General features: G+C 42.5%; 1 protein-coding gene across 6 annotated transcripts; it reads right to left on the bottom strand.

Annotated features, from left to right (window-relative positions):
* Window positions 1-1,939: 1,939 nt before the first annotated feature.
* NIPAL3 (NIPA like domain containing 3) lies at window positions 1,940-18,323 on the bottom strand. Of its 6 annotated transcripts, none has more exons than XR_012677198.1 (14): window positions 17,797-18,323; window positions 16,277-16,685; window positions 14,375-14,443; window positions 14,105-14,276; window positions 13,936-13,995; window positions 13,076-13,221; window positions 12,179-12,275; window positions 10,231-10,366; window positions 9,457-9,545; window positions 8,109-8,172; window positions 6,988-7,082; window positions 6,057-6,290; window positions 5,261-5,965; window positions 1,940-3,504 (listed from the first exon to the last, which is right to left on the bottom strand). XR_012677198.1 is itself a non-coding variant. In XM_075173388.1 (13 exons), the coding sequence occupies exons 2-12, from the start codon at window positions 16,373-16,375 to the stop codon at window positions 6,091-6,093; spliced, it is 1,227 nt and encodes a 408-aa protein (XP_075029489.1). In that variant the 5' UTR covers window positions 16,376-16,685; window positions 17,797-18,323; the 3' UTR covers window positions 1,940-5,965; window positions 6,057-6,090. The 6 variants fall into 6 exon arrangements, 4 of the variants coding, with proteins under 4 accessions (XP_075029489.1, XP_075029491.1, XP_075029493.1 ...); XR_012677199.1 differs by having other exon boundaries at window positions 5,854-5,965; XM_075173388.1 differs by having other exon boundaries at window positions 1,940-5,965.
* Window positions 18,324-18,417: the final 94 nt, after the last annotated feature.

Here is an 18,417-nt window from a genome sequence, read left to right as displayed (position 1 = left end):
ACGTGGGACTGACTCTGGGAGCACAGCACCCGTGCCGCGGTGCGTTGTGCTGGGCAGATTGCTGCTGCGAAAGGCCCACGTACGGTCCTCGATGGCGGCCGAAGTTAATCGGTTTTACTTTGCAGTTGGCCTCGGCTGGCGGACACGCTCAGGGCAGTTGCCAGATGGGAACAGTGACAGTTTGTGTCCCTCGTCTCTCGGAGTAAATCATGGCTTAATTCAGCGATGAGATGATTTGAGACAATGGTCATCTGAACTGTGTGATAAATGAATGCTTGTGTACATTTACATCTAAAGAAAGCACAAACCAACATCCTTTTTTTTGGTTGTATTCAGTTTTCCACAAAAAGCACACAAAACTCTCTTGAATTTCACTGACACAAATACTTAGTTCAACAGTTTTGTCCTCACTTGGAAAGCCGGAAGACAGGATTTTTGACATAAATACTGAAATTTCTGTGGTTGAAAGGCTTTCTTCTAAGGTTTAGGTACAGAAAAAAGGCAGAAAGTAACACTAAGCTGGTCTTCTTTACCAGGCTTGTAATTTGTTTGTCCACAGTGCAGACCTTTCCCTCGTAAGAAAACAGGGCATAGCAGAATTCACTTTTAGAAAGGTAAGATCAGTCTTACCTGTCCAGATAAGGGATTCAATGCAATTTAGATGCAGTGCAAATTTAGGCAGTAATTGGTTAGTCTCAATTACCTTAGCCTTTTCTTGCTGCAATCACATGCTTTATTAATTCAATAGCATGTTCTTCCTCCCTGGCCAGCAATATATTCTGCTTTAAAACCACAAACTCCCAACATTTGTGTCCATTTCAGGGACATTTTAAATACCCTGTCTTTTGTAATAACACCTCTTTTGTAGCATGCATTTCTGCAACGATCCCGACATCTGGCTTGATTGCCACCTCTTTATATTAGCACTTAACACAATTGTCTCTGATACAACACACTAACCCTTAAATTATGTACATTAACAAAGTATTACCACATTTATCAGAAACTGTGGGGCTTACGTATGCTGCTTCTGCAAGCATTCAAGAAAGCGCTAGCCGGTGTTTTAATACTCGTGTCCAGGGACTTCTTTGAAGTGCAGTTTTTAATAGCAGTGCGTAAGGCTGCTCTTGGTGGTGGTTTTTTTTTTCCCTCCATTTGTGGTTTGGGACCCCAAGAGATACATTTAATTAAGAGTATCCTGAGGGTTATCTTCTGCTTATCCCCCTGGACTAAAACCCATATGGTGAGTGTTAATTAGGTTGGCAAGCATTCGATTAAGCTACATTGCCAGTATTCTAAATTTATGACCGTCTGTATCTCTTAATGGCATTGTTAGGAAATGCCCTTAAGCTGTCTACTCCTGCAATCAAAGACATGATATCCTCTATCTGAAGGATGGCATCTCCTACAGCGTAGCGTTCCCAACTAGTATTAGAGGTCTTCGCTGTCTCAGAGAAGCATGCTGTTGTCTCAATTTCAGTATTGAGTTGGCAGGCATGCAAAAATCATGAGTCAGGCCACCAATAATATAATGCTTTTGGGCTTGTGATTTGGCTCATCTTGTGTCGTCCCCCCCCTCCTTTAGGCTATACTTGGATCACATTTTCAAGCTCTTCTCTGAAATAATGAATGCTAAGATTTTTTTTTTAAAGGCCTGTAAAACTAAGATTTTTATTGTCATCATGCAAGTAAATTGCATGACTCCTAAAGCTGACACCAAATACTTGGAGACTTACATAAAATGGCAAGCCCTAGTCATGCTGCAGTCCCAAACATGAGTTGTAGCAATCTGCATTTCATTTACAGGTATCCTGTTAAAAAAGACAGTTCTTTGAATGCATGTAGTACTTATGGTAGTAAACTAAATTCTTTAACTTCTCTCAAGACATTTAAGGCTGATTAAAGCTATACAAAGAGTATAGAGCAAGCCAGAATACTGTAGGTTTTACCACAGTCTTTTATTAAGTTTCATTTCCAAAGGTCTCACCTAAAAGACAAATAGAATTAAATAGACATGCAACATTGCTTATGAAAAATTAAGCAGTTATCCTTATAGTCCAATACTGTAAAGCTTGATTTATTTACACATTTTAACGTGAACAAGAGAACATTGTAGGCAGATCATTTTGTACATTCAGCCAACATAGGAGCTGTATTCCACAGCATTAAGTTACATGTAAGGTACACTCTGAGAACGTATTAAGTGCTCTGGTGCATTGAAAAGCCACACAGTGGAGGCAATAGATGTCAGTTCACATTCAATAAAGAAGCTAGGAGATAGAGAGTCAAGGAGCTATTCTACCAGTTTATAAATGAGACAGCAGTCAGTTGATTTTTGTGCACGCTTTTTCAGCTGTTGATTATGAAAAATGCTGCACATTTGGAAATCTAAGCATACTCTGCCATTTACAGTGCCCTGCCTCTCTCGGGATTAGCCTTGGATAAACTGAAGTTTTGACATACACATGTTAAAGTGTGCTGTACACCAACAGATTATTTTTCATGCTGCAAGAAGGACTAGAATGTGGCACGGGGCTCCTCTCCTTTAAATCTTCACGTGCTGTTTAGCTGTAAATGTTTGCTGCAATCCCGGGCACAGCCATTGTCACCTTAGACCAACAAACATTCTATAACAAGTATAGACTTGGGGGTACAAATAGCTTCCTGTTGTCGGCTTGTAAGGTCTGAACAAGAAGGGAGGTAAGGAGTTTATTTCAATCCTGAGCTATACCCTCCCGCTGTTAGAAAGAGTGCAGAAGTCCTACAGTCAGTTTAAACAGATGTTTCGCTTCTAGGAGCCCGTGTTCATGCCTTCTCAGCAACAGAGATGGCAGCTGTAAGACTATGCTGAAGAGCAGAAAAGAAAATCTTTTGGAAGCTTGGGAGAAAGAGCAAGAAAGGGCAAAGTGCATAAAATACAAAAAACTCCACATTTTAAAATTCAAGTATTGAACATAGGCAGCAAGCAGGAGCGAGGTGCAGTCTGGCAGTCCTACTACCATGCTTACAGGGGCTAACACAGACGGGCAAAAACACAACCCCTACAACGTCAGTGCATTAAGTTGAGGCCTATAGCCCAAGGAACACCTCAGGCTCTACTGATGTGGCACAATGGAGTAATCTAAAATATTGTGATTTATGTACTGTAGAAACAGACATCGCCTCCCTTGGAGCCCTTTGTCAGGAAGTTTCCAAAAGCAAGTCTTGCTGCAGGTAAAGAGAACTGTCATTATTAAGTAGAATTATTTAAACACACACAGACTGTGTAAATAAAACATGGTTATATAAAGCTTTAGAGCAAGACTCTTGCCTTTAGAGTCTTTGAAAGAAAAGGGCCAAAATAGCACAATAATACAAAAGCTCAGGTTATGGCTGGAGGAAATTTCACTCAGAGCAGAAGACAGCCACGCGCTGACAACTGAGGGCTCTCTGGCAGAGAGGAAGGTCAGGCCAGGAGTCAGTCAGTGCTCAGGCTGCAGGGCTGTGGAGAATCTGGGCAGCTTACTGCAAAAAAAAAAAAAAAAAAAATCACTAAATCGGGCCAGAGAGCAGCCAACAAAAGAGCAGTACAAGCAGGGGCTCAGCATCAGAGTAGCTCCCTCCCCCTGGCAAAGCACTCCATGTCTGTCTCTCATGATGTCAGGTCCCATGATTAGGAGAAAAACCTAACCAGCCATTTGCTGGCTACAAAGTCTGCACACCAGACAACTGCAGTTTTTTAATACTACTGAAGAACTAAGAACTGAGAAAACTACCTTCTGTTACACACAGGACCATCCTAATAGTAGAAGTCAACAGCAAAACATTTAGGCGCTTCTGATTATTTTATACCACAGCAACATATGTAATAATTAAACAGAGAATATCACCATGTAAAAAGTAGAGTTTGTAGCTATGGATGGTTTAGCACAGCTTGTTTTAAAACAGTATGTTTCTGTGGCTTCAGAACTAATAGGTCAAAACAGCTATTGCCTCATTGATTAAAAGGGAAGAGATAAGAAAAGCCAGCATTCTTGTAGCCTTCACATTCAGCCTCCCCTGTATTACTTTGTTTTGTATTGTTAATGAACAAAAGCTGCACATAAATTCACAAACAATTGATTACCGGGGATACAGAGCCAAAGGTAGTAAATCAGTGTCACTGCAAATCCAAGAAGATTAATGTTCTGGCAGTATTAGCCCATTAACATTGTTATCTTACTTAAACACAAAAAGTATTGAGGGCAAAAGAAAGGCTGTTATTTCTTGAGGTTTCATAAGCTGTAGTGTACGGGATGCCACTGATAAGATCTGAATTGTCAGACATGCCAAGTTGGTGAAGAAACGTCACATATAGGTACACGTACAGCCACTAGGCATCTACTCTTTGGGGGGGAAGGTTGTAATTTTTCTAAGCTGCACAAAAATGCCAAAGCAATCTCAAGTATTTCCAGATTGAACTAGTATTTATAGCTGGCAAAGCAAACATACCCAAAAGAACAGTTCTGTTGTCATATACAATAGCAAGAATCTGGAATAACTATATACAAGTCAGTGGAGTTCTTGGGAATTTTTGGTAGTGGGAACAGAAACTGGCCATGAGTCAATTTAAAAAAAAGAAAAAAAAATGCAGAAAGCCACTGTAGCAAGTCCAAGATCCACCCAAACCCCTTGGTACAGAATAACCACTTAAAAATGTGCAGAACACAAGCACTATTCATTTCAAATAAAGTCTTCTAAGGTCATGGAGACATTCCACTACACATACAGTCCAAGACACACGGAGTAGACTTAAAATTCTGTTTCCCAGCAAAACAACTACTTTAGAGAAGATGGTGATATCAAAGTGCCAGTGTAACTTGCATATGCCAGTAAATATTGTACTTTGTCCTTTTCACTTCACAAGTTTCCTCCCCCCCTTGTGTCTATTCTCCCTTCATATCAGCTTCTAGCCATCTCTCGGAAGCTGGAAAGATAAATATCATGAGTACACAATGATCCATTATTCTTACAGTCCCGCGTGCTGGACTGTGCACACTTCTTTCTTCTTCTTAGGTCATTCACAGTATAAGACCAGTATGGTTTTTTGCCTTTTTTAAGGAAAAAAAAAAAGGGGGGACCCCAGCCTACAACACCTAGACTGAGCTTTTTAACTAAGGAATGTCAACACATTTAAGCATTTAAGAACACTAAACAAAGTCGGAAATCCTGCCTCAACCAGAAAGAAAATAAAAGTGATAACAGAAGTAGGACCTCATCAAGAACTGCAAAAAATTCCCACCAGATACCAGTCATGTTACTATTTTCATTGCTTCTTGTTCTTGTACTTTACAGTGTTCCCTCTGCACCATTTAATCCAACTTGAAGTCCTGCTATGAAACCAGAAAACTGGCAAATAATCTTTGTTCTAAGCTGCCATATAATCCAGTGGTGCTACAAAAACAATTCACATACTCAGTGCATAGGTTCAACACTAGTCAGAGAACAGTTGTACAGGAAGTGCCCAAGATTCACGTTTTGAAGGAATAAAGTATCTTGCTTACTCTTAAGCAAATATGCTGCTCTAAAGACACAGTAAGTTTCAGTATTCGTGCTGGAAAACATTACATTTTATTGCCACGTTAAGGTAGTTTGGTGGTTACGCTAGAGACATGAGGATTTGCAACTTTTCTGGAAATCCGTCACTCTCTCTATATAGGAAAGATTAAATCCTGCCCTCCTCTCTCTGTGAGCAACTCCTGAAAACTTCTATTTGGAGGTAAGCCCACTCCCAGGAGGACTAAAAATTGCACTGCCACTTCTCTTCCCACAGCTCTGCATTTTCACAGCATCTGCTATCTTATCGGTTTCATACTGTCATGATACTGCACTCACCATTTCACGCTTCCAGGCAGCAGCCTTCAAAGGAGAACTGTGATTTACTTCTTGCTAAGACGAATGCTTTCAACTTCACAACTATAGAGAGTTGTTTATTTTAATAATCAGCCTTGAAATAAGTTTGAGACAAGCTTTAAACTATATCAAGGTTGGCTTTACACTTGCTTATATTTTAATGGGTAAATAAATAAAGGTCATACTTCTGACGATTCAAATCAGTTCCTTAAAGGTCGGTCACTCCTTTTTGCTGTGCTCCAGCACCCGATAAGGTGGAGCAGAAACTCCTTTGGAACCATGTTGCTCCTGCACGATCGGCAACGTCGCTGGAGTATAAATTTCCGGCATGTTGTCATTGTTCTCTAGGGCACCATAGGAAAAAGAAGCTTTGAGGTCAGGCTGAACTGCAATCCCTTTATCGTGCATGTTCTGCATGCCTGAAAAGAGCAAAGACAGAGATTAAATGCTTAGGAACAAAAGTGCATTCTTCCTGCACTCTATTAGATCAGCAAATTATATAGTCTAAGGGTTCGTGATATGCGGCTCATCAGTTCCTTAAGCGCTAAATGAAAGACATAATGTTTTTCTGCTTAGCACTAAAGTAACTAATGAAGAAATAAGCTTCAAGTGAATGAGGGATGGCAGTCCGTTATTTATCAAGTGCTGCATATCTTTTATACAGCTCATCAGAAAGAGAGTTTAGCTGTACTTCCCAAAAGAAATTTCTGCTCCCCCTGGCCTCCACCTCTTGCAAAATACCTCAGTCTTCCCCAATAATCAGTTCTTCCTGCTGCATGAAGACCAAGCCCAGTCCCAAGCAAATGCTCAAAACTAGTTCATCTTCCCAGACAGTAGCCAACTGGACAAGCTGTTCTGACAAAATCTGACACCCCCCTGGTGCCAGAGGGCCCAGAATAAGTGGCATCCAAGTGGCACATCACCTCTTCTCTGCTTCATGCAAAACAGGCATGTACCCCCCACAAGGCTCAAACAAGCAAGAGAAGGAAAAACTAGAAAACAACACAGCTGCCTGATGTATCCGGATAGTTAAGAGAGCCTAAAGCTTGAGCTTTCACTGTGAAGCCCAACACTCAGACGAGAAAGAGTGATAAACAACTGTATTTTTACTGTTACCTGGCATAGCATCCATTGATATGTAAGGTTCAAACGGTACAGATTTCTTCCTATTTCTTGTGATCAGGAAGACACCTAGAAATGCTATGAGGCATCTGAGAGAGAAGACAAGATCTACTGAGATAACTATGAAAAGGGAGAAGAGGTAATATTGCACGTTGCTGCTTCTGAGTGCCTATCACGTAGCACCACAAAGAATTCAGAACTGGAAGAGAAAGATCTGTGAAGCCAGAATTACAGGGAACTGTCTCAGCTGAATAACTCTCTTCAGCAGTATTGAAATCCACCTAGCAATCAGAACAATTTCACCTTTTCTTTATCAAATGGCAGGGAAAAGTTTTCACATTAATTAATTAATCTTAACTAACTAAAGGGGAAAGGAAGCATATCAAAATTTGGGTTGCTTTGATGAAATTCCAGGATTTAGCAGCCTGACCTTTGAAAGGTTTCCCATAAACACATTAACAACTGTCGATCTTGATTTTTACAGTATGTTGACAGAGAAAAGCACAGTTCGTAACATTAATCTCCCAATTGTTTTTTTCTGTACTAATCTGAAAGACATTATTATAGGGAGCGAATCACATCAAGACACTGTACTAGGACTAAATACTGAGTTACACAGCAAACGTTTTACTGATCATATCTGCATTGTGTGAGTGCCCATGCCCTAAGAAACAGAAGTCCAGAAGTCCAGTCACAGTTCAGTGAAGGCTCGGAGCAAAACCCGAAATAGATTCCCTAGAGGTGCCTTCTTTTGGTTATTCTGCAATTCTTCTACATTCACGAGCAGATAGCTTGAAAAATAGCCCATATGCTTCAACATCCAAGCTGATCCCCAGTACAGTCAGTAAGGGATTTAGTGTTTAATGTTGTACAATTACGCATAACGAAGTGTTATACAATTCCTCTAGAGCATCTATCATCACCCAGACAAGATACTGAGCTCTATGGGCCATTGTTTGCTCTAACAGAGAAAGTGCTTTCAGTTTGTCCTCCTCTCAAGAATGTATGTACCTCTAACATACATATGGAGAGAGAGATTGATATGTATTTTTTAGATTTTAGTCATATGAAGAAATACTTTCCAGTTTTCTATGAAGGAAACTTTAAACACTTACCCAAGCGCAAACATACATATATGGAGAACATCTTCACCAGTGAAGTCCAAGTAAAAAGTTGCTCCTTTAAAAGGAAATAATTCATTATATCTTTCTTCCCAGCTTACCTGAGCAATTAGTGCTACATCTCCAGCACTAGTCCCTCCAGAAACCAAATCATGCAAGATTCCTATTTTTACAGGCAGCACCTTTGTTTTTTTTATGATCTTAAAATAGAAGATGGCCTGATTTCTACCTTAACACAATTTATTGACAAATCTTTTAGAATTTCATTACCAAAAGAGTTATACTGGTGTAACTAATATAGATGCAAGTAAATCTGTACAGCGGCACAGCAACTAGTACAAATCTTTCCATATTGGGGTAGGGGGTTGTGAAGGAAACATTGCTGGAACTATTGACAAGCGTCCTTGGTGTCCTGGATGTCAACAGGACACGCATTCTGGCTCCTGCTCTTTACATTTCTAATTGAAGTAAAGTAAATAAGCTGATGAATCTGAAGCAGCATATGGCTTGGAACATGACAGGAAATAAACATTAGCCAAAGAGTAGGCCATACTCTCTCTCATGACATTGAAGAAGAGCATTAAAAGGCAATGTGTAAATTACAGGGGAAGCTATTGCCCTTATATACTTAGAAAAGCATTACTATTTACACAGGGTTTTGGGTTTTTTGTTTGGGATTTTTCCCCAGTTTGCTCGTATGTCTAAGTGAGGAGAACAAAACCTTAAAAAGGTTGCTCATCAGGTTTGAAGCCTAAGGGGTTTAAAATGCTCATCTTTGTTCGTGCAGACAAAGCTTTTCCTATGTGGGCAAGGGCTGAAATTGGAGTAAAGTGTTCAGAAAGAAAAGTGCCTATAAAGTTGTAAGCAGCTGCATTCTTGATACAATGCAAACAAGACTATCAGGAAGAGAATTGTAACACCTTTGTACAGAGGAAGCAAATATGTTTATATACTGTATCACATACATTTTAACAAAATCTAGATAAAATTACACAAAAGGAGAAACTTTAGCTGTGTATTCAAGTTGCACATCTAAGAGCATACATCACCCTCCTCTTCTACACGCTAACATGGTATGAGTAATACAGTCTCAAACGTAAGTTCCCATGCACTTTAAACAAAATAACAGAACTTAACAGAAAATTTTAACACAGTCTAATGGGATAATTCACATTTTTTGAAAGAAAAAAGAAACAAAGCCAGCTGCAGAAGAGAGATGACAAGAAAATACAAGTCATCATTTTGCCGAGTATTCACCTTCCTCATCTGTAAGTGAGGATTATTTTCCAAAATCTTTTGCCCTTCTTTTAGAAAGGACCAACACACTCTTGTGCACTGTTACCTGCTGTGATTGCTACTGTTGTGGACAGGATATAGCCGATGCTGGCAATCTGAGATGAGTCATACAGCTGTGAGGCTTGAGCTAAAAATCTGCAATACAATGACAGACAACACGGCTTGATTTGGGAAGGATACTCAAATTGTATAGCAGTTATCATGGACTGGTATAGGTCTCCTTTTTGGAAACACCTTTCAAAAGTGATGCATAAATTTAAGAAACTTTATTCTCTTTCTCATTAAACCTGCAGCAGCATCCCTTGGAATTCATATAAATGATAGCAGAGTAAGCCTTATGGCTGTACCGACTAAATGCAGTGAAATTACTGCCACTGACCTTAGGGCCAGAATGCCACTCACATTTTGAATAGCTTTTTACCCCTGCTGCTACCAGCTTTTTATGTTATTACAAGTACAGAAGAAAAAAAAAAAATAGACACATCATCATCAACACTGATTCTGCACTTTGATTTTAGCCAGTGCACAGATACTGTATTCGATTTGCCACCATTTCATTCCTAACATTGTTTTGCAAATACTTGAATGATGTATAAATTTGGGATTAAAGCTACTTGGCAGTGTCACTACACAGAAAAGCAAAGAACACCACTACCTCAGGCTCCTGTGACATGGATTTGAGGACAGGTCACAGAAGAGAATGGATAATTCTTCTCCTAAAATCTAAACAGCATTCTTGGAATGGATACCAAACAGCCCACTAATTACTGACCCACTGAAACCAGCACAATTATAGACAAAAAGAGAGTGAATGTCTTACGTTGCTTGAAAGATCGCTGTAGCAATCATGCACACCAACATGATATAAAATATAGGGTAGTCGAGTTGTAAGTTTCCTTCTATCGAGACAACAATCATGCCTGCCACAGCCTTCACGGTCACAACAGTCATGGAACCTGTGAATGTTTACCAAGACTCAGCTGAAGCACTGATACGTGCTCAAAGGGACACGAACGCTGCACATTCACTCCCTACATGACAGGCATCTGCAAACAAACCAAAGATCTACAAGAACTCCGTATTTTATCCCCAACTCTGCCAGTTTTATTCCCAACAACTTCACCACAATGACCTTCTCCCCTGGTTTCAGCTGGGATAGAGTTAATTTTCCTCCTAGTACCTGGTATAGTGCTGTGTTTTGTATTTAGTATGAGAGTAGTGTTGATAACACACTGATGTTTTAGTTGTTGCTAAGCAGTGTTTACATAATCAAGGACTTTTCAGCTTCCCATGCTCTGCCAGGTGCACAAGGGAGGAGGCACAGCCAAGATAGCTGAGCCAAACTGGCCAAAGGGATATTCCATACCATATGAAGTCATACTCAGTATATAAACTGGGGGGAGTTGGCCAGGGGGCAGCGATCGCTGCTCAGGGACTGGCTGGGCATCAGTCGGGGGGTGGTAAGCAGCTGCATCACTTGTTTTTCCCGGGTTTTGTTCCTCTCTCTCTCTCTCTCTTTGTTTTTCCTTTTCATTACAATTTATTGTTGTTGTTATTATTTTATTTCAAGTATTAAACTGTCCTTATCTCAACCCACGAGTGTTCTTACTTCTGCCCTTCCGATTCTCTCCCCCACCCCACCGGGGGGGAGGGCAAGCGAGCAGCTGGGTGGCGCTTAGTTGCTGACTGGGGTTAAACCACGACACCTTCAATAAATCACTTAACCTTTCTGTATCACGGTTCCCTTCTCTACAGGACTGGGAGCATTTACTGGTTTTTTTAAGTGTTTAAACAGTGTTGTGCAATCACATGATGGAAGGATACAAATTTTCATTTCTGATGCCATATTGGCTTCGTTAATAAAGCTAAGGAAGCTTTCAAAAAGGAATCAGAAGGAGCCTACTTCCTTTCCATTTCTTGAAAGCACAAGTCAGGGCCATTCAGAATTCAGACAGTTGCTTTGTCTATGATTCACGCAGCCTCTGAGGCGTCAGTTACTGAAATCCAGCCGCAAACAGTTCAAAAAAAACAAAAAGACGACAAGACACTGCAGTGACTGAAGTTGCATAAATAGCAAAAATTGAGGGCTGTGACATAGATTCAACAGCACGTCAGACTGCATCACTGCCTTGCTATTATTCACTCTTTTTAAAGTTTAACTGATCACAGTTTCTTAAAAAAACAGATTAATGTGGAGAACGGTACAAGTGAAATCCTGGCCTTTCCAAAGACACTGTAGGATCCCACTGTAGGCTATGAGGATATCAAAAGCACCATTTGACCCCATGCCCAGAGGCTCTCCCAATTTAAATAGGGACATACTGGCATGGCAGAACATTTATCATTTCTTTAGCCACACAGCAAATCTTCCCAGAACCAAGAAAATTTTTGCAGGTCAAATCCTTTCTTTCATTCACTGAATCAGCCTTCCTTATCCATTGAATAGATAAGATATTGTACCATGCTTTGCATGCACAGATTAAAATTAAGAACACTAATAAATAAGCTGCACTTTCTGTATTTGGCAGATTATTCGTCCTTATGGGAAATAAGTCTTAATTGTTCAAAGGTCATTTGCAAAGATCCTAAACATCACTGCAAGATACTAGCTTTATGTAATTTGTAGTAACATTTCTGGAATAAAGGGGTGCATTTTATGACATTAATTAGGTCAATATAATGCCCTATAAGACATAGATGCCTCAGTTTACTGTAGTTTACTGTTATAAGCCAGAGTCAGAAGATCTTACAAGTCCGTATCAACTTACCCAGCAAAGCTACCAGCAGAAGAATAACTACAATGTAGTTTGCATTTTTCTCCTTGTAAAAATATAGTAGCAGGCAGAATATGATGATCTCCACAAGCTACAAAAGATAGAAATGAGAATATTAAAAGATGCGGGGTGTATGGGATTGGCAGTAAACGGCATTTTGAGCCAGCCAAACATTAGAATTACACAAAAGGGCAAATCAAAAGAAAACGAGGATCCCACACAATTATAGATCAAATATAGCATGATCTTAGATTCTAATTAGATGAGATATTCAATAGCTTCTTGCAGAACAGGAAACATGGGACACTTTTGACATTATATTCATGGCAGAGCAGCAGATCAAATAATCCTGACTGAATATTCACCTCAGAGATCTCAGCCTACTTTCCGTAATGAGGTTCTTTAAGTGATCCCTGCAACACACATCTTATTTAATGGCCAAACTTATCTCCATTAAAAAATGATAGATTTCAGTTTTTTTCAAGATTTTCAATGAGAGGTTGATGGCTCCAGAGAAAGTCAGTCTAGAAAAAGCCCAGATGCAAGCACAGTATTTGGACACCTCTGGAACAGTTGCTCTCAGCTGCCACCAGTACTACTGCCACAGGCTGAAGCTGACAGGTCAGGGAGAGAGCAAGCTATTTTAAAACTTTTCAGTTAAAGGTATTAAGGTCCTAACAGAATAATTCACAGAAAGAATAGGAAGGTTCCAAATTGTGCATGCAGGTATCCACAGGCAATGTGGAACTGACCCTGGGAAAAGCTGGCATAGGTTCATTAGCAAGTACAAGGAATATTGCTAGTAACCATAAGGAAAAAGTAATGCTTGAAATGAAACTCCCAATCCGGCATATAGCAGAAAACTGTCCCACATTTTATGGGCCATCTTACCATATACAACAGAAATGGCCAGCTCACTAAATGCCTAGTGATATTTTCTCCTGTCATCTTCTCATGACTATTAGGTCCAAATGTTATCAGCAGATAAGTTCCAACAATTGCCAAACCACAGCCTACAAAGGACAAAACATAGCGCCCTTCGGCAACCAAAGGACAAAAAAAAAAAAAAAAAAAAAAAGAGAGAGAGGACAAAGTTAGTGGGTTAGTGTGGATGCATGGAATTAATATCGCACATGCACAGTGACCACTAATGACATCATGCACATTCCTCTGGATGACTCATTCCTCTGCCCTTCATGCCCCACTTTCAAAATATTAGAACCAAAAAAACCCTAGGCAATGTGTGTGCTGCGACTTGAGAAAAAAAGCTCATACCAGGTAGCATCTGCTAAACAAGTAGAAACTACAAGATCTATATCTGGGGCTTATCCTGCCTGGCACTGCTCACAGCCCATTTTCTAGGAAATGGAAGAATGAACACCCCAGTTCTGCAAACACTTGCACATGTATGAAATTCAGCTGATTCAGTTGTGCCTACGCTATTGCAGAGTCAAGGTCCTAGGCTGCAGCTTCAGCCCAGAGAACCATGATTCTCAGATCCTGCAAACAAGCACCATTTCCATGTATTTCTAAAGATCTCTGAGATTCAGATGATTCGGCACAAGTCGGAAAAAAAAACCCCAAAAAATCCATTTTTAACAACAGTGGATGAGATGACACATTTCTTCGAAGAGGTACTATAGCTAATGGAGATCTTGCCATCCCTCTAATTACGATTCTTGAGAGGACATGCTATGTGTCGAATGGCTTGTAAACAGAGAGGAAAAATGAAAAGGAACTGTGGAACTTACTCAAAAAATCCTTGGGCTTCCATTTTTCTTTAATAAATATAATTCCTATGATTGCACTAGCTATAAAAAAAGAAGAGAGGAACAGTGAATTACGTATCCGCCCAACGATCAGCAATCTCACACTGGAAGGCACACAGACTTGTATGGCCGTTGTCTCCTTCCCCCTTACCTATAACAGACACTGCACTGAGTGGCACAATCAGTGAGAGAGGAGCAAAGGCATAAGAGGAAAACACTCCCAGTTCTCCCAGCACCAGCAGAAACAGTCCACACCACCATGTCTTGGTTTTGAAGTAGGCTCGGGGGTCTTTGGAACCTGCCAGTCGGATGTGGCTGTATTTCTAAAAAAGAAAATAAAGGCCAAGAATTTTTGGCATGCTTGATGCTTTTTAATGCAGGATGCTTGAGGCAGGATCAATATTTGCTTCATGATACTCACCTGAAGGTTGAGTGCAATACTGATAACAAGATGCCCAAAAATAGCTAGTAATGCACCAATCAAGTTCTCCTGTGAAAACAAAGTAAACACACAGATATTAAGTTTAGCCACTGGACCCTGAAGGAAGTTGGAGCTTTTTACACAATCTGGAAGAGAGCAGACTTTTAAAACAGTTCCTAGATCACCTGTCAATAAAATCTCTGTTTATCTTCCTCCCTTTCTACATGATCTAGGGCAATTCAGGTAAGTTCCCTGTGGCTGCGTTCCAAACCTGTGAAACTCAGGTGAAAGAGAACCCTTCCTTAACAGACACTTTCTAGAAGAGACTTAAATTAGTGTGCATATATTTGCATTCTTTGCAGTTCCTCCGAGGGGAAGAAGATAAAGCTAAACACAACGACTCATTCCCTCGTTCTTCCCTTTGAAAAACTCTTTTCATGAGGATGTTTGTTGCCCTGGAATTCAGCAAAGTATGGATCAGGAACCTCTGCATTCTGCGGGTCACATTTTAACAACTATTCTATTCTTCTCCACTTACAACATCTGCTGGTTCAGTAGGTGATTTAGCCCATTTGATGAGGCAGCCCAATTATCACAGATTTTATGTGGCTTTTTATATGAACCAGTTATTCCAAAGTAAAAGGCAACTGGTAGCAGCTCCTAGCAAGCTCCCAACCCCTTCTACATTAACATTCCCAGCTCAGCAATAATTCTCACGGTCTAAAGACAGAATTTGAAATAAAAAAAGGATGTAAAGCAGGCTGAGTCACAAAGGAAATGTACATTAGGAGTGAACAGAAGAGCCTGAGGCTAAGCCAGGTCATTTAGCATTTGCGTTCTTCTAACAACTGCCTAAACCTCATTAAATGTCATTAGCACTTTTCATTTCAGTGCAGGTCTCCAAGATACAGTGGAGTACTTGCTTTGATTGATTTGGGATAACCGAGCTCACATTTGTGTTCCTCCCTTAACAGTAAATATACTATCCTTGATTTTCTCATAAATAGTAAGACAAGGACTTTAAGACTTCAAGTTCTTATCAGTGGAACAAAAAGCTCTTTATCAGGATTTATGAAAATAAGATTCACCCAAGCAGTTTCATTCAAAAACACCCTAGAGATCTTCCCACAACAGAAGTTGGCAGAAAAATGTCACTGTGTGATCACAGATGTAGCCAGAGAAGCTCAGCACAGTTTACTGGTTCAGCAACTAGACTTTGGTTTAGAAGACACAGAGGAGATGGTGCCTCAGCTGAAAAGCTCCTAAGTGCAGCACAGTTTGGGATTGGCTTCTGAACTGTGAGAACTTGCAAGCCAACATCAGTCTGGTCAACTTTTACAACGCGCCTAGGACTGTGTTCTCAGCAAAGTACTTTCTGCAGTGAAAAAAAGCCCTTCTTGCTGGGATTTTCTGAGCACCTTCAGAATCAGGGATTCAGAGAAAATTGATTTGGGAGTAGCTCCGTTCCCAGTTGGAGTACAAGGAGGAACTACAGCAACATGTCCTACCTCAGCTGCAGGCTCTCTGCATGGCTGTGGGCTGACCCACCTGAAATTCAAGCCCTTGAATATACAGCAAACCAGAACATCTGATCTCAGTTACTGATGTATGGGTTAGTCTGAAAAGGCACCTAGCAGAATTTATTGCACCTAATCACCTTTAGACATCCACATCTTTTAATTGCGAGTCCTTTCCTCACTTAGTCTAGCTCTTCAAGACACAGAATTTCTCCCTCTCTCTCTCACTGCTTGTATACACAACATATAATACACTGGGCCTCCAGGCATGGCTAAATACAAAGACAGTGCACTTTCTGTAAAAAAATAACCAAAATACAGTGGCATTATCAGTTTACTTGAATAGTTAGGGACTTCTAGGGATAGACTGGGGTAGAAATCTGACCTTGTAAGAAAAGGAGTCAGTGTGTGGCTGCACAGAAACCGCTGGTGTGGCCAATGGGAGTTGCTGAAGTTGCAGATTTGGACTGTTGCCTCCTTCCATTTTGGTTGATTGGAGTGTTTGCTTTTCAGCCTCTGATGCTCGAACTTCTCTTTAGAGAAGAGACTTGGACACTGCTGGAACCGCCTTATCTGTAACTTCGTACCACTTCTTCCCATCCATCCTGTTTTGCTTGGACAAGCCACAATTAGTTCAGTGAAGCACAAAAAAAATTCTTTGTAGCGTGTCTGCTGCTTGTCTTCCCCCACCAGACTACACTGAGATAGGGTAGGCACCGCAGGCAGAAGCGTAGATAAGCCAATACTTCCAGCGAGTCAGTGGGGCAGCAAGGTTATATTCCTCTCAGGTGATACTAAGAAAAAAAAAGAAAAATATAGAATTAGGTCAAATGAACTCAATGGTCCAAAACCTGCAATGAAATCCTGCTGAAAGATAGGCCACCGAAAACTCCCAGGAATCAAACTAGCAGCTGCACATATCAGCAGAGAAAGTAGAGTTTAAATGCCTTCTCACAAAGTCTCACAGACAGAAACTCACACAGACCTTGCTTTACAAGAGCTCGCAAACTAGCTTGGCCCCAAGGTGACATATTCAGCTGGCATTTAACATCAGGCCTTGCCATTTGGAAAGCTCTTATCAAAAAGTCTCTGAAGTCCTCCAAGCCCTGCTTTTAATTTCTCTACTGCCTGCGTACCTCTGTTGTTTGTTCAAGATGCGGCATTACATTAGTCATGCCATTCCCACGTGCTGGGGATGACAGTGCTGCTCTTCACGCAAACAGAGGTCATTTCAGTGTAATTGCTGTGAGCAGAGTTCAGAGGCTAGATTCCTTAGAGCCAGACTCATTACAGGTGTCTGGAAAGCACTGCACGCAGGAAGCCAGTCTGAGGTCCCTGCACGCCGTGACAGCTCCTTTCGCCAAAGACCTCAAGGAGCATCAGCATCATTCCCCTGCTTGGTACAGAGGGGGATGCTGGTGTATAGACATTGCAGGGGTGTGATCCTCCCACGTGACACGTCCTTCTCGGTCTACTCAAAGACCACCTGAAATGGTGCAGGCCTGTGGTCACACCCTGAGGGAGCAGGACCCATCCCATGCTCAGGCCGTGAACTTGGCCAACCCTGGCCTGCGAGGGATGACTTTAACTCATGGGCTGTCCCAGTGCCTCCAGCGTGGGGGAGACAAGCATGACAGCCTAGCCGTGAAAGGGCAAAAACACCCCGTTGTGAGGGGAGATGGGGGGCAAAGCCCCCCCATCGTGAGGAAACCCTGCCCGGGCAGAGCAGAGCCTGGCCGAGGGCAGCGGGTGTCCTCAGGACACCCTCCCTGGGTCAGGCCGTCCTGCCCAGCCGAGACCCGCAGCCGGACCCCAGCGGCAGTTTGTTCCCGACAAAAACCCTTCGGAAAACCCGCAACGCTGAGGGGGGAGAGGCGGCCTCCCCCGGCGGCCCCGCTCACTCACCTGCTCCCTCAGGGAGCGCCCCGCGCACTCCGCCCCCGCCGCTCTGCGCCCATGGCCCGAGCCTTTGGCCCCCACTTCGGTTCCTGGCCGAGAGCCGCCTTCGGTTCCTGCCCGGCCCCTCCGATTTGCCGCCAGCCCTGTCAGTCCGGGGCCAGGCCCCGGCTGCCGGCGGGGACTGGCTGCCGGGCGGGGGTCGGGCCTGGCCCAGCCTATGGGCCGAGCCCGTCTGAGGCGCTGGGCTCTGCGGAGGCGGGAGGGAGGAAGGAGCTGGGTTCCGCCGCTCGCTTCGGGCGGGGCGGGGGCTGTGGCGGCGGCGGCGCCCTGCTGCGGGCCAGGCCCCTCCCGGAGCCCCGGTCGTGAGGGGAGGAGGGAGCGCTCCCCGGCCCAGGGCTCCAGGGACAACCGCGGCACCCCACCTTCACCCGGCGGGGCCCATTCCTCCCTGCCCGCCCCGGCACGGCCTGGCCTTCCCCGCCGCCTGCCCCGTGTGCGCGGCGGCTGCCCGCCCTGGGGGCGCCAGCACCTTCAGAGCCGCCTTAAGGCGCATGCGCAACGAAGCGCCTCCGAGCCACCTTAACCAACCGCGCATGCCCAAGCGCGCGCACGGCGGCTCTGAGAGTT

This window comes from Calonectris borealis, chromosome 25 (assembly GCF_964195595.1).
Source record: "Calonectris borealis chromosome 25, bCalBor7.hap1.2, whole genome shotgun sequence".
In the NCBI taxonomy this organism is placed as follows: Eukaryota; Metazoa; Chordata; class Aves; order Procellariiformes; family Procellariidae; genus Calonectris; species Calonectris borealis.
The sequence above is the reverse complement of the archived record's forward strand: the minus strand, read 5'-3'. Positions and strand labels throughout refer to the sequence as shown.

Bases quoted from the DNA above. Each gene is read 5' to 3' on its own strand.
- NIPAL3 (XM_075173388.1), bottom strand. From the start codon at position 16,375: ATGGAAGGAGGCAACAGTCCAAATCTGCAACTTCAGCAACTCCCATTG. The intron at 14,277-14,374 runs GTGAGTATCATG...TTTCTTTTTTAG, and splicing joins GTATTGCACTCAACCTTCAG to AAATACAGCCACATCCGACT. The intron at 13,996-14,104 runs GTAAGGGGGAAG...CTTTTTTTATAG, and splicing joins CAGTGCAGTGTCTGTTATAG to CTAGTGCAATCATAGGAATT.